General features: G+C 44.3%; 1 protein-coding gene across 1 annotated transcript in view; it reads right to left on the bottom strand.

The window, feature by feature from the left end:
* The window catches only part of KIAA1549L (KIAA1549 like), a 284,536-nt gene extending 280,888 nt beyond the window's left edge, over window positions 1–3,648 (bottom strand). The window contains exon 1 of the mRNA XM_073808743.1: window positions 2,962–3,648. Within this exon, the coding sequence (XP_073664844.1) occupies window positions 2,962–3,202 (241 nt within the window). The 5' untranslated portion in view covers window positions 3,203–3,648. The remainder of the gene's footprint in view (window positions 1–2,961) is intronic.
* Window positions 3,649–16,881: the final 13,233 nt, after the last annotated feature.

Genomic DNA, 16,881 nt, shown 5'->3' with positions numbered 1-16,881 from the left:
TTCTACAAACTGCCTGACGCTTATGCATGTCTGTATCCCCTGCCCCAGCACAGCACCTGGACAGAGTAAATGTTCAGTCAATTTTATAAGAACAGCTAGCATTCACTGAGCATTTACTATGTACCAAGCACTGTTTTAAACACCTCGGATATATTAACTTATTGAATCTTCACAACAGATTGGAGCTATTATTATCCCCATTTTACAGACAAGAGAACTGAGGTCCAGAGACGCCAGGTCACATAAAGGAATGAGCACTGCACCTGCACCTAAAAGACACACAGGAAATGTTTACTGACATGAACTGAATGGAAGATCAGTAGTTAAGAAGATCGGGTAGTCAAATTTGAACTTTACCAATCTGCCCAGAGCCTCAGAGGGCAAAACAGAATGGGGAGATGTCAGAGCTTGCCTCTGTAAAGAACCTTCTTTTCCACACCAGTCTCCCACATGCAAAATAAAAGTCAGGGAGCAAGGGTTTCCTGGAGATGGAAGTTAGGAGAGGAAGTCCGAGAGAGGACATTCAAGACAGCAGCCTTGAGAAGGAACTCCAATTCGTCAGGAATATTAAATAAAAAGAATTTGGGGTGGAGTGGGTGGAGGTGGGCTGGGAACACACTGCAGAGGCTCCAGGACACAAAGGTCCTATAGCACTGTCCAGAAACCAACCTATTTTTACCTATTTGTCAGCCAAGGCAAATGTCTGCTTAGCCTTGCTTAGAAAACAAGATGCGGCAACCACGCACATGACATGACTGTAGCAAGCCAGCACGTTCGGGGGATCTTAGAATCAGCGTTTGGCTTCGCATGCAACCCGGCCTCAGACTCACTCTACAGCGAGTGGCAGCACCAAGCAGCAGCTGTGCCTCAGAAAAAGTTCAAAACCAGGGAGTCTGTTGAAAGTCAAAGGTCTCAGGAAAATGTCATCTGTTCTCCTGCCTCCCTCCTGACACTGCTTCCTCCACAAACCCCTTGGGACTCCCTGCATCAGGTCCAGGAGGCACTCACCCGCAGTAAAGCTGCCTCAGGTAGAAATCAGAGAACAAAAGAAAGCAGGCAGGAGGCAAGATAGTGAGCCCAACGTTTAACTCTTCCATTGAGAGAGCAACAAGTCGTGAAGTTGAATCAGAGGCAAACACACGGGAAACCGTGGAGCCCGGCAGTAGGCTCTGGATCCACAGGTGAGCTGGACCACGGGAAACTGGTCATCAAGAGTGACAGCAGAAAGGACACCCAAAAAGCACAGAGGACGCAACGAGAAGGAAGAAGACAGAGGACTACTGATTGTTACCATCATTTAAATCAAAGCATCTTTCCTAGCAATCCCCAGGATCCCCACACTAAGAGAATAAAGGAAAAGGACATCAGGGCTAAAAACAAAAGATACAGAACAGAAGTCCCCTAAGTCAGGCTCTGGCAGCCTGAAAGAAGAGCCAAGAAAAGTCACAGAGGTTCCAAAGGGGCAAAGTACAAAGGTCGGAAGAGAGATCAGAAATCAAAGCCGATCAGAGGAAATCATCTGACATATCAGGCCGAACAGGATAAATACATAAAATCTAAATTTCACATATTACAAACGGTTGAACAGATTTTGGTATCTGCACTCAAATGAAGACCTTCCGTAAGTTGGTATCTCATAAATTGTTTACAAAACTATTAAGGATCTGATTCATTTTAAATAAAAACTCCAAGTGTGTTTCTGATCCAGTGAATACTAAGGTAATGACATGTGTCTGACTCAGAACTTACCTTTTAACCATCAAATACACATCACTGAAAACTGCTAGAGGCATAAAAACTGGGGGCTAAAGTTCTTCGGAGGTTTTCTCCCGTCTCGGGCACACATCCAAAGATTACTGAACTTTCTCACCACTATGATCACAATAGACAATTCCTGGAGAGCAACTTGCACACATAGACACCTCATGTCAGTAACCTTTTGAGTGAATCAAAGGAAAATGGGCTTTGAATTAAGCTGTTGAAGACAGGAAATGTTTTTAACCTGAAACCCTCTTATCTAAAACAGTGTGAACTCCTTCATAATTACGAGATTGAATCTAATTGGGAGGCGAGGCACACTGGGAAAAAAACAGTCCTCTTTAACCCTTGCTAAAAACCACAGAAGTACAGAAGCATACTGGCTGAAGCAAGGGCTATATTCCTTGATAACTGAAATGTACCAAGAGCCCAGAATTTCACAAATAAAAGCCTGCCCTTTACAAGTGCCACAGTAATCATTCTTATTTCAAAGGCAATTGCTGACCGCACAGGAAGTTTTGAAGAACATTAGCCGAATAATCCCCCCTAAATAGTTACAACAGATTTTTAAAAACCGTCCAAGAAATTAAAGAAATCTATTTCCTGAGGATTCTTGGGAGTCAAAAGAGCTAAGCGTGGTTATTTTTAACTAACCTCCTGCAAACAGTGGATTATACACTCGATCCCTTTGCAAGACGCAAGCAATTATTTTAGGTACCTCTATCCCAAAAGAAAAAGGAGTCTCCTGTCAAGACAGTGAGGAAAACGCCGACACGGGAATTGCCTAAAACTCTCTGGGCCACCTCGTGCAGTTAAAACAAAGTGGACAACCGTCAGGGAGCCCAAAACATAGTAGACGTCCCCACTTTGTGTGTCCTACTAAAACACATCCCTTTTCAGGTGTCCTAAACACAGCATATCTTTATCTAAATGAAGCGTGCCTTGGGGACCACCAGGAAGGACCTGCCACTTGTCCATAAGGAAGATGCGAATGCACCTCTTTTTACTTCCCCGCCCAACGGTGCCTTCCCGGGAAGGCTGACAGTTCGCCTGCTGTTGCAGCAGCAAAGGGAGGGGAAACTCCTAGCGCCGGTGCCTCAAAGACCTCTCCATCCACTGCCACCCGGTCAGGTGCCGGCCCCGACGGGCAGCCCCGCTCCTCCAGAAACCTCCGCGGGCACAAAGCAGCCGCCAAGTGCTTACCCGGGTCCGCCAGGCAGTGCTCCGGAAGGGCCGCCAGCAGCAGAAGTCCCAGCAGCAGCAGTGGCGGCGGCAGCGGCGGCGCATCCTGGGGCCCGGCAGCCCGGGGGCCCCTCACGCCCGGGCAGCGCGCGGCTCCCCCGCCAGCCCGGCCGAGCCCGCACGCCCGGATCCGGCCCCTGCGCGCCCGCACCTCCGGCCCATCTTCCCTCGGGCCCTGGGGTTTCGCCTCCTGCCGAGCCATGGGGACGCTTCACTCATCCAGGCCACTGCCTCGCTCCGCACCGCTCCGGGGAGCCCAGCCTTCGGCGCCCCGGTCCTCACCGGGCATCTCCGGCCACGGCCCGGGCGCCGGAGGGCGGGGGCGCCGGGCGGCGCGACTCGCTGGCTCGTGCTGCCGCGCCAGGAGCGAGCTCCGCGGAGCCGCGGCTTCACTCGCGCAGGGGCCGGGGCCGCATGGAGCCGCGGCGGGAGCGGGCCGGGGTTCCCACGGTGCCCGTCGCCGCGCGCCGGCGCGCCCGGGGCAGCAAGGGTGGGACGGGCGCCGCCCGGAGCCCCCACCCCCGGGCGGGCTCCCGCAGACTGAGGGGGCGAGGCTGCGAGCCGCGGGGGCAGGTAGCCGCTGGGCGCGCTCAGGGCCCTCCCTCCCGCCGCCGGCTGCAGCCTCTCCGCCGCGCTCTCTTCGCTCGCTTGCTCGGGTTCGGGTTCCAGCTCCGGCTTCGGCTCCCTGGCCGAGAGTGTTACTGCAGCTCAGAGCGGCGCCTCATTGACAAAGAAAGCACGTAGCCACCCGAACGGGCGAGGGAGGCGAGGCAGGCGCGCGCGCGCATCCTCGCGTGGAGCCGCCGCGCGCCCCCCGTACCCGCGCGCCCCGCCGGGCTCCGGGCTGGGGAGGGGGACCCCTCGCGGCTGTTCGCGCGCCGCGGACATCCGTACAGGGCGGTGGGGGGGTGGGCTTCCCTTCCTCGCATTCCCCACCAGTCCGTCGGCTAGAGGAGGGGAGATGGACAGGAAAGGTCCTCCGGCCCGGAAAAGCGGGGTAAAGAGTCATGGTCAACGTGCTGAAGAGGTCAGAAAGCCCTTTGGCCTGGGTTTTGGAAAGCCCTTTAGATGGGGGAAGCGCTTTGTGCTGTTTGTTCACTACTTCTCTGAGGGGCTCTCGGACACCCGAATGCCCGTTTTACCCCTGAGGAACCGAAGCGCCTGTGGCCTAGTTGCAATAACACTCTGGGTTAAAACGCATTATAAATATTTATTGCAGCCACACAATGTGCAAAGCCGTGCACATTGGAAAGACCAGGGGAAAGTCTCTTCATAAAAGTCCCTTCCTGAAAATAGGACATTTAGTCGCTATCCGGTGGGACACAAGGGCCCGATATCAGCAGAACTGGCCTCCTTGCTTTTCCCCTTGCGAAGCTGGATGTCCTGAAGCAAGTTACCTAGTTCATCGGAGCTTCACACATCCCCTATTTATTGACTAATATTTATTGAGGGCCCACTGCTTGCCAGCTACTATGCGAGGCATCAGGGATCTAAGTGACGAGCAAAAATACAGTCCCTGATGTGATGAAGCTCCAGCTCTATTCGTTCAACAATACTTCCTGACGGCCTGTTATGTGTCAGGCACTGTTCTGGACACTGAAGACAACAGCCACCAACGAAATCCCTGCCCTCTTAGAGCTGACATTCTAGTGGAAGTACACTGGCAATAAACAAATAAGTAAGAGATAAAATGTCAGCCAGTGATAAAAGCTATGGAGAAAAATCAGTGTGAAAGAAAAAATCGGGGACGGAGTGTTGCAATGTTAAATAGAGGGAAGGAAGGTGTCACCAAGAAGGTGACATTTAAGCAAAGACCTGAAGGAGGTGCGGGAATAAGCCTGGCAGGAAGAGCATGCCAGGAAAAAGGGGCAGCAAGGGTGAAAACTCGGGGCATTCAGGGCACAGCAAGCCAGCCAGTGGGCCTGGAAAAGTGTTAAATCTCACTTACTGTGCATCTGTAGGATGGAAATAACACCATATTTCATCTAAGACACACATTTTTTCACATATTAACTTCTCAGAAGTCAGATGTGTCTTATCATGCACCTAAAATTTGTTGACATATAGTAATACCTTCTTGGGGTTCTTATTATTTAAGTTTGCTGTTCAATTAAACCACTTCTGCTGTTTTTTTAAAAAATTGCAGTCTAACTGCGGCAATAAAACAGCTCAAAAAAATCATTTTGAGCCACTAATGAGAAAGCCATGATTCAGACAACACCATAAGATAGGAGGCATGGTGCTGGCCACAAGGGGTGATCCCAGGGGCAGCGGGGTGGAGCGTGATGGTGCCAGCAGTCCAGGCAAAGTTGGACTGAAAGATGCCAAGATTTGGAGCAGCGGAGGTGTTGAGGAGCAGGGAGCATGGAGGGGAAAGAGGGCAAAGAGAAAAGAGAGCAAAAGTGGGCAGGGAGGTAGAAAAAGGCATGTGTGGAGCCCTGGGGCCCCTTGTTTGAAGCTAAGAACTCTGTTAGGAAGAAGTGGGAAGTGGAGAGGGGAAGGAATATTGGGACCAACTTGTGGAGGTCTTTGGACACATTTGGGCTTTTTCACAAAGGGAGGGAGAGGAAAAGGGGAAGAAAAGTCAGTCTCAGGAGCACCAGTGATGTGCGGGCTCTGAGTTAGCAGCTGAGGACACACAGGCAGGTGTGATGGAGAGAAATATAAACCCTTGACTAGTCACAGCCTCCCCCACCCCACCCCACCAAACCCAGTCCTTTTCTGCACATTGCAGTGGGGAGAGAATAGAGAGGGAGGCTAGGACTGAGGAAGCCAGAGGGGCTGACTGAATTCACATGGAAAGGGACAGAACGTTGCTGGCCTAAGAGATAGAAAAGATCCAGAAGGGGAGAGGCTATGAGGCAAGAGAGGCAAAACCCAACCAAAGCTGGGTTCTCTGTGAGCATGTAGAGAAAGTGGAGAGAGATTTGAGGGACAGAGATTTGGGGCTGAGAGATAGCAAAGTATATCCTCTGCATTGTAAATGGGATTTTCCCTTCAACATTAGTTGCCAGAGTTAGATAAGGTATAAATTACTTGTCAGTGTTTTTGGTGGTTAGACTGATGTTTCGTTGAATCTTTCTCTCTGATGAGCTGGCCTCAACAGCAGACACAATGCTTAGCCTCAAGAAGCCCCAGTCTCAAATCTAGTTAGGGGGCAGACACATACGGCATTAGCCTCAGAGAGATGCAGTGAGTATGCGCTAGAGGCATATATGCACATCGCCCATCATCGCGAGAATGTGGGTGAGGGCTGGCTGTTTCTGCCTGGAAGGAGAGGAGAGGTGAAAGGAGGTAACATTTAAACTTGGAGTTTGCTGGCACCACAAAAGTTAAGGTAGAAAGGCGTGAGAGTTTGCAGCATTTTTCAAGGAAAAGTAAAGTGTCTGGTGAGGGCAGCACAGAGGGGACCTGAGGAGATCCTGCTTCAAGGCCGGAGACCTAAGCTGGAGGCAGATGTAGAGAGACTGAGTTTGTACCTTATCCTCATCCAGTGGGAACAGCTCCGGAGAGGTTTTCTGCAGGCTCAGGAAGCTTGATGAGATCCCAGTCCTTGACTGATGGGTGAGGGTACAGACTCTGTTACTTGACTACTTAGATTTAAATTCTGCCTCTACCATTTACTAGCTGTATAACTTTGGGCAAATCCCATAATCTCTATAGATCTCATCTATAACATTGGAAATAGTAAGAGCACCTACCTCTTTGAGTTGTGTTAAGGATTGAATTGATACATTTCAAGCATTTAGAAGTATTCTTGACGCACGATAAGCACTCAATCAATCTTATCTCTTATATATAATATGACAATTGCAGCCCTCTTAAACCATAAACCCTCTTGTTAATTTTAGTCTATTTAAACAGGGCTTTTGGACTTAACCTATGTGTGAATTTTTTGCTATGTAGCTTTATAAAGTCAGTGTCTTTCATGCAAAGCATTTATGAGGCGGGATTGGGGTCGGGGGGTGGGGAGATCAATCCCTGGGCAGTGGTTTTAGGCCCTCAACTTGACATTCCCACCATTGCCGTGGAGGGGAATGCCTGGGCCTGTTTCATTCTTTTTGCAATAAGCAGATATTTCTCCTCTAGTTCTAATCTCTGTTACTCACACTCCCTGCTGGTACAAAGCCCAGGTCTACACTGTGAAGCCCTTCTTTCCTGTGCCCAAAACTTTGGTAGGTCCTGGAGGCCCTGCGGTGTGCAAGGCACTGCCTCCACCCTGGAGTGAAGGAGACAAGTAAACACACACGTCTGCCTCGCCTGGCAAGTGCTGTGGGCACACACAGAGGGGACCTGAGAGAGGAGCTACCCGGTAGAATGGACTAGAAGAGGCATGAGACTAGGGAGAAGGGGCCACCTGAAATGAGGCTATTGCAGAAGAGTGGATCATCTTGGTTTCCCTTTTCGCTCATCTCTCAACCTATGTTTTTAAGTTTCCAAAGCTCACTCTAAGGCCCAGCACAACAGGCCCAACAAGGTGATGCCAGCACCCACGAGGGCCAAGCCCGAGTGCCAGGTGGGTGATGCTGACCTCAGTCCTGGCCTTGGCCCCTACGGCAGCCTAGAGATTCAGTGTTTGTTGATTTGAACTGGTTTTCCATTAATGACATTTCAACTCCCCGGCTTCTGGCTAATTGCTCTCCAAATCCTCCAGTGGGAGGAGAAAATTAGTTTTTTAACCGTCAAGGGCTAATTTGTCTTGTTAATATTTGTTGCTTTTGGGGCTCGTCCAATCGCAGAGCGGGGATATGGTCCAGGTGTTGGCACTCTGAGGCTAGCTCATTTCCACTGCACACTTTGCCTTCATGTTCCAGCTTAGCTACGTTAAGCCCTTTCCTCAGGCCCTGTGGGATGGCAACTAGCATTGGCCATTGAAAATCTCACTGATTCACAACCTGGGTTCCAGTCCTAACTCTATCACCTAATAACTGGTGACCTTGGGGAAATTTTGTAAACTCTCTGTGCCTCAGTATTCCTCTTTAAGAAAATTGGACATGTCAACCCAAGATATCAAGGTATCTACCCAACATAAATAAAAACAAATGTGCACACAAATACAAATACTTGTAGCAGCACATTATTCACAACAGCCAAGAAGTGGAAATAACCGAAATCTCTATGAATTGGTGAACAGATAAAATGTGCTCCAGCAGCATCAACAAAAAGGAATGAAGTTCTGAAACATGCTACAACGTGGATGAACCTTGAAAATATTACGATAAATCAAAGAAGTCAGTCACAAAAGGCCACACATTACATGATTCCACGTATGTAATGTCCAGAAAAGGCAAACTCAAAGAGACAGAAAGTAGCACAGTGGTGACCGGGGGCCGAAGGAAGAAAAATGGGGAGTGACTGACTGCAAAGGGCACAAGCTCTCTTTTTAGGGTGACAGAAATGTTCTGAAATTAGGTCGTGGTGATGACGATTAACTCTGTAAATATACCAAAATTCATTGAATTGTACACTTAAAACTAGTGAATTTTATGTTATGTAAGTCATAGCTCAATAAAGCTGTCCAAAAAAAACTAAGCTTGGCACAAAGTGCTCAATAAATCTTTGATGTTATTTTTATATAAAGCCTTTCTCAATGCACACAAAGGAGAGAATATTTACATTTAAAACTTCATTTTAAAGTTCTATCATTTTTTAAAGGTATATAAGAAGCGTAATACAAACAATACGTATCCTAACAAGGATATTAGCCCACTAGCGATAAATGCCAGCTCCTCCAACCAACCAAAGCCCCTTTTTGTTTGCCAAAAACACTTCTCTTTTATAGAAAATCTAATCAAGTGCATCTTCAGACCAGATGAAACCATCACCCCTTTAGAGGCAACTTGTGGGAATTCCCTGGCGGTCCAGTGGTTAGGACTCCCTGCTTCCACTGCAGGGGGCATGGGCTCAATCCCTATTCAGGGAACTAAGATCCCGAAGGTCGCACAGCACGTCCAAATAATAATAAAATAATAATAAAGGCAACATGCACAGTAATAATGTCTTCCATTCTTGAGTACCTGTTAAGTGCCTGAGAGTGGAGACTTTCTATATGTTAACACAATCCTATCATTCTTCACAATGTCTGATTTAAACCATCGTTTTTTCTTCACTCCTCCATTCGTTCAATAAACCTTTACTGATCTCTACTATTAATATGTGCCCAACATTGTGCTCACTGGGACTACGAAGACGAGCAAGACAAAATCCACCGCCCTCAGGGGTCTCAGGATATAGCAATGGATAAATTAAATCATAAAACAATTATTTATGTCATAGGTGAAAAATGACATAAGGAAGGAGATATGAAATCTCCTCCTGACTCAAGGAAGGATGCCAGAGGAGATGACACTTGAGCTGGGACATGTCAGGCAGACAAAATGGAGGCAAGAAAGAGGGCCTCTGAGCCATGCCAAAGTATGGAATTATAAATCAACAGGTACCTTCACACAAGACCAGGATGCTGGTATGGCTACTTAGTATGGGGAGGAAAGCAATGAGGGATTCTCTTTTTTTTTTTTTTTTTTTTTTTTGCGGTACGCGGGCCTCTCACTGTTGTGGCCTCTCCCGTTGCGGAGCACAGGCTCCGGACGTGCAGGCTCAGCGGCCATGGCTCACCGGCCCAGCCACTCCGTGGCATGTGGGATCCTCCCTGATCGGCACGAACCCGTGTCCCCTGTGTCGGCAGACGGACTCTCAACCACTGCGCCACCAGGGAAGCCCGATTCTCTTGCTGAGGCAGACCAAGGACATATCACAGAGAATCTCCCCCTAAGAGATTTGGACATTACCCTAAAAGTGATAGTCACAATTTTAAAGCAGGCTAGCATACAATGGCCACTCCAGGATTTCCACATGAGGAGCTTGGGGGGAAAATAGTCAAGGACTTGCCTTGAAACTGAATTTGATAGGCAGAACTCTGCTCTCAGAACTTTGTTCCTTTTTATTGATGAATAGTATGCTGTTAGACTGGATATTTACTTGCACTGCCTCCCTTGCCTAAGCATTTTTTTGTCATCTCCACTGCTACTATCTTAATCAGAACTGAATTTTAATAAGACCGCACAGCAAGTAATAAGGAGGTTGGTTGGAGCTGGGAGAGGATGGTGGGCTGGAGGCAAGGAAGTCAGATAAGAGCATTAGTTTAGACAAGTTCCTAGGCCTGAGCCAAGGATGAAGTGGATCTGACAGGGGTAACTAATGATAGGAGGAGGACGGGGCGGGAAATTGAGGAAAACATTCAGCCTTTGGACTGGGGTGATTGAGGATGTCATTAACCAAGATCTGGGAATATAGGAAAGGGAGGTTTGGGGGGGAAGAAAACAAGAGCTAGAAAGGGCATCCAGGTAGAGATGCCCATTAGGCCCAAGTTTCATACATTTTCATGTGTACATAAATTTGTAGATCTTGTTAAAAAGAAGATTCTGATTAAGTAGATCTGAGGTCACCCAAGAGTCTGCATTTCTAACACATTCCGAGGTGATGCTAATCCTGATTGATAGATCACACTTGGAGTAACAAGACATTAGGTCATTGAACACAGGGCTTAATCCTATCTCAACAAATGAATTTTTAAAAATCAAATTCTTGACCTTTGGTAATTTTTGAGAAACTATTCCTGTCTTCTCACGAGTTGAAATAAAAAAAAACAGATTTGCTTCTGTTCTTTACTTCCATGTAAGAAGATTATACTTCCTCACACATTACCGTGTGACTTGTAGTCTTGCTGTCCTGGTTTTTCCCTCCCTATTGATATGAGGCTTGGCCATATGACTCTTTTGGACAATGGCATGTGACAGTAGTGAGCGCATGCCAGTTCCATTCATAAGCTTTAGGAAACACTGCAAGGTCCAATTCTGCGTCTTTTCCCTCTTCCATCAGGAGAGCATGTCCAATATCTATTACTCCTTTAGTCCAGATACAAACATGAAGAAAATCCATGGACTATACATAGGCTGTAGCTAGGAGCAGAGCTGCCACCAACCTGGGACCTATATACAACAAGAGCAAGAGATAAGGCTGTGTTGCTTTTAGCTACTGAGATGTTGAGGGTCATTTGTTACTGCAGTATAACCTAGTGAAAGTTGACTAATAATAGTCTCTCTGCTATTAATGAAAGAGACAAGGCTAGGAATGAAATAGAAGAACTAAAATAAATGTTTCGTTTTTTAAAGTTATTAACTTTTCTTACATATCCTCTTTACGGATACCAAGAAGACACAGCATGAGGTTGGAGGCTTATAGTAAACCTTGAGATCATTTGAACCCAAGTTATCAGGAGAGTTTAAAGAACAGCAGCCTTGGATATGTCATTCTGCCTATAAACTTGAACAAATAACAGCCCCTCTGCTGTTCACACAAATGAGGAAAGTGGAAGTACTAAATGCTTTATGGGGTTACGTAGTGATGTGCTGGATCTGGCTTGTACCAAAGTCAGCTGAGAAATTTTCAGCTATTTTGTGAACCAGTTGTTAAACACACTCATTGTTAAAAATTGAATTTCATAAACTTACAATTAAATGATATTAAAAACAAAAGTAATAAATATAAGCAGCTCTCACTTTATATGGTTCCGATATGCACAAATTTCAGTTACCACAGTTTAGTTAAATAACACCAGTCCATCAACAATGTGGTCCAAATTTTAGTCACCACAGTATATTTACTATGAGTGAAGGCATAAATTACAAACTTCGCTGTTGGCTCTTCAGTCCATAAATCACTAGGTTAATAATGAACACACTTCATGATCAGTGACCAGTCACAGCGCCTCTTCCAAAGACTGTTGGTGATTGATCCCTGCGCATCTGTTCATCAGTTCATGCAGACAGCAGAGTATGTAGTTTTGTTACCTTCTTGTCTTCCCGTGATAAACCCACGTGACATTTTACAAAAATGGATAATGGAAAGAGGGAATTGGCCAAAAAAAGATGAAAGTGCAGCAGAGAAATGGAAAATGATAATGCTGGAAGTCAAATGTGAATCAAATGTAAATGGACCCAAAGAAGACAAAGCTGATTGTGAGAAGGCTGACACGCTGCTGTTTGGGAGACTGTACGTATACAGCCAGAGGAATTTAGTGAAGGCAAACTCATCAACATAAACTAGCAAAGTGTTGTGACAAAGAGGATGACGATGTCCCAGAGAGGAAGTGATGCCAGCAACAGAATTCACATTAGAGGAGTTACCAGAGATATCTCATGACATTCAAAGCGCGAAGGATAAAATGTTGGAAGATGATCAAAAAGTACAATTCACCAAGATATAGAAAATATGCATCATAAGTTATACAATGAGAAGAATGCAAGCACTGTTTAAACTCTTGATAAGTATTTTACAAAGAAATAAAACTTTAAAACTCTAATTCTCAATGTTTCTAATGTCTTAAATTATATACTATTAGCCATACTATTTTTACATTGTCCTACATACATTTATAACCAGCAGCAGAGAGCTTGTAATGCTTTAACAAAAAATAGTCAAGGTGAGGGAACAATTGTAATTATTCCCATTGATTATTAAGATCACTTTGCATGGTTTCAGCTTGCATGGTCATTTTTATGTTCCCACACTACTGTGCAAAGGGAGAACTGCTTGTTTTCAAAACTTACCTCTAATTATTTCACTACATTTTGCTATTATCTGTGCTCTTGATGTTATTTATGTCTATTGTAACTATTTAATGGAAGTACTATCTAATGGTGCACATCTCTTCCCAACTTTATGTTCAGTGACATCATGTAGGTAGCTTGAAATGCTATGGCGGGAATATTTATAGCATGGAAATTGGCAAACACTACAAACTCAACTACAAATTAGAGTTTAGTTTATTGTTTTGTTGATTTTCTAGACTTAAGTGATGAAGAAAATGTTAATGCAGTTAAAAGTATATCGTGTGTGTAGCTGTACATTATAAATAGCACCAAAAAATTGAGGGAAAGCAATATTCTCCCAGTGTTTGAAAACTATCATCAGACTGAGCAAAAAGTTCACTCATGTCATTGACCAACAGTGTATATATGATGATATATGACCAAGGTATATCTTTGTTGTTTCACTTTGGTCTTAAATGTAAAAGAAAATAACAGTGAACATTCAGGTCAGAACCGCCCTTGTTCATCAATAACATAAGCAATTCTTTGCTAAATCAGATAGTAATAAAGCATTTATTCATAGCCTGATTTTGTCAAGTTGTGGCTGAATTATAACCATATAAGAGTTTAGCAAAACTCAGTGAAAGCCTTCTGTGAGAATCAATTGACTATATGACATCTATAATAAAAAGTGTTGTATATTTTATCATCATTTGTCAATTGTGTGCCATACATTATTTATATTAATAAAGGTTATAACACACTTATGTACATACATACGCATACAACCCCCAGGCAGTTATTAAGTAGTTACCACGCTGGCTTTAGACAATGTAGCGAGGCGAAACATCCAAAAGCTTCAGAGTCAAACAGGGGCTTGTTTTCAGCATTGTTTGTTTCTGTGTTGTTTTATTAGTAAATTACTGAGCCTCTCTAAGCCTTTTCCTTCTTCTGCAGAATAAAAAAATAAAAAATAAAGAGGGATTTGGGCACAGGAAAAGGGTTATCATGAGGAAGATAATGTACATAAAAGGCTCTGGTAAAAACTAGGTACTGAGTCACTTTTTCCTGTTACCATTTCCTTCCCCTTCCAGTTGCAAACCCTCTAAGGTTGATTTCCTTTGCTGGAGATGAAATAATCCACACATTTTTGGACTACATGGCAGGTATACATGGCAGCAGAGGAATGGAGGGATGAATGGATATCTCACGTTGATTCCATGATAAACCAACTAGTCTATTAATTCAAGGATTCACTGAGGCTTGGAATCCTTTCTCACTTTTTCAAATTCTATTTACAAAAGTCAGAAATTTCTCACTTTGTATTATTCAGTGTTCATGGGACATAGCCTACAATTCGCCCCATCTCTACTTTGTTATTTTCTTTAATGTTGTTATCCCACCAAACTGGAAAGAAAAATTATTAGAGTACTCTTTCTCCCCCTACTGGCCATACTACGATATAGCAATAATGAAATGAACGGAATGATCAAATGTCAAACTTGAAAGGAAACTCTAAGAATAACTATTCCAGCAAACCGGCTACCCACAAACCAACTCTGGCCTGCAGATGACTTGTGTCTGGCCTACACCATATTTAAAACAAACATAACTTTTTTTTCAGTTTCATTAGTTGCCAATATTTCACTGACATCCATATTTGTTTTCTCAGAAAACTAGAAGTTGGTAGACATTGGGTGTGCCATGCCACATGCGTGTCCTGCTCCCTTCGGACTTACCGCCCTGCTTGGCCACAGTCCCCACTCAGTCTGCTTCACTTACTTGTGTAGTCTGCCCAGCCCTTGCTGCTTTTGAGTTTGAAATCCCAATCTCTCTCTCTCAATTTACCAGGGAAGCCCAAACTTGCTCAAAACCGGACCACCTAAATGAGTAGCCAAGCAGGTAATAAAACTGGGCCTCCTAAATTCCATTCAACAGATTTTTGTTGATTTCATTCATTTATTTAACAAATGTTTTAGTGCCTGCTATGGCCAGGTACATAGAGTCAAAGATATGGCACATACAAGATAAAAACAGCCTTTGCATTCAGAGTTTTAGTTAGTGAGAAAAGCAGTCAAGATAATTATAAGAAATATGATGAACGTGATGAAAGAATATGGAGACTATGATGAAGCAGCAGCACAGCTCCTGTTCTCACTTCATCACCTCCTTCAAGTTAATCATCATCATCATGAATATAACACAACCATTTTCATGATTTACTAAATAAGGTCCTCAAATCCTAGGGTCCACATTTATTCAAAATCCACTGGGCACAAGGGCTAAACAATGGGGAAACAGCAGTAAACATGGCATTTATTAGATGAATTTTCCCATGCATGGGAAAACTCATCTTTCTCCCTGGTCAACTGCAATCAGTGTGTAAGCCTGAGAGTCACAAGATGGTTAGGGAAGGTAGGCTGTAGTTGCTGGACAAACAACATCTCTCTGCAAAAACGGAGTCAGATATGAGCTTGAGTAATGGGGATACAGGATTAAAGCTAAACTAAGAGAAAAGATCAGTCTTTTCTCTTGGTCAGCAATACCTATGACACCATAATTGGACAGTACTACAAAAGACAAACGAACTACCTCTGTATCATAAACGTTACTCAACTGGGTCCTTTGAACCCTTGGCTCTTTGGAGAAATGGCTACTTCCAGATCCAAGGCAGGAAAAATACAAGGTGAGCATAAGACACCTTATTAGGCCAGAAAATGAGGAAACATTCAGAGACTAATGCAATAATGTCAAAAGGATTCGACAGACCTGAAGATAATTAATAATTTTACCTTATTGAATAAAGCAAAATCCATGAATCCATAGTGGTGAGAGAGACAGAGAAAAACTGAAGGGAGCACAGGGAGAAAGGCAGAAAGCCTTTATTAGAAGAATGATGCCAGGTAAAGAATGTAGAAGGAACGATATAATTGAAAAATCACCATTTTGCAACCCCCAATGTAATAATTGATTCAGACAATAATCATCAATGGACGCTAAAGCCAATGAGCAAAATGCTATTGATACTGCCACAGTACCAACCCCACAGACGACAATGGAGAGATTTGCTAGTAACCTCTTTATGTTAGTGTCATAGCCGATAATGGACAACCTGACATTATGCGCCCCTTAATGTGAAGCAATAAGGCACAACTACTCCTACAATTCTTGCAAATGAGCAAACACTAAATCTGATCAAACCACTAGACCCAGCTTGTACTTCACAGAAATTCATGCTACAATTAGCACGAAGAAACACACACAGATTTTAGACTATTCTAGCCTGAACTCTTCAAAAAAATGTCATTAAAAAAAAAGACTGTTCTGAATTTGGTCAGAGACATGTCATAACCAAAGGCAGTGGGTAAATCCTTTTTTTATATACATATATACACTAATATGTATAAAATGGATAACTAATAATCTGCTGTATAAAAAAATTAAATAAAATTCAAAAAAAAAGGAAAACACTCACATCTTTTTTTTTCTCACATCTTTATTGGAGTATAATTGCTTAACACTGTTGTGTTAGTTTCTGCTGTACAACAAAGTGAATCTGCTATACATATACATATATCACCATATCCCCTCCCTCTTGCGTCTCCCTCCCACCCCCCCATCCCACCCCTCTAGGTGGTCGCAAAGCACCGAGCTGATCTCCCTGTGCTATGCAGTAGCTTCCCACTAGCCATCCATTTTGCATTTGGTAGTGTATATATGTCAGTGCTACTCTCTCACTTCGTCCCAGCTTACCCTTCCCCCGTGCCCTCAGGTCCGTTCTCTACATCTGCATCTTTATTCCTGCCTTGCCACTAGGTTCATCAGTACCAGTTTTTCAGATTCCATGTACATGTGTTAGCATATGGTATTTGTTTTTCTGACTTACTTCACTCTGTATGACAGACTCTAGGTCCATCCACCTCACTACAAATAACTCAACTTCGTTTCTTTTTATGGCTAATATTCCATTGTATACAAGTGCCGCATCTTTATCCATTCATCTGTCGCTGGACATTTAGGTTGCTTCCATGTCCTAGCTATTGTAAACAGTGCTGCAATGAACGTTGCGGTACATGTCTCTTTTTGAATTATGGTTTTCTCAGGGTACATGCCCAGTAGTGGCGTTGCTGGATCATATGGTAATTCTTTCTAGTGTTTTAAGGAACCTCCATACTGTTCTCCATAGTGGCTGTATCAATTTACATTCCCACCAGCAGTGCAAGAGGGTTCCCTTTTCTCCATAGCCTCTCCAGCATTTATTGTTTCTAGATTTTTTGATGATGGCCATTCT

This window comes from Tursiops truncatus, chromosome 8, assembly GCF_011762595.2.
Source record: "Tursiops truncatus isolate mTurTru1 chromosome 8, mTurTru1.mat.Y, whole genome shotgun sequence".
Taxonomy (NCBI): domain Eukaryota; kingdom Metazoa; phylum Chordata; class Mammalia; order Artiodactyla; family Delphinidae; genus Tursiops; species Tursiops truncatus.
Note: the sequence above shows the minus strand (reverse complement) of the source record. Positions and strands in the feature narration are given on the sequence as shown.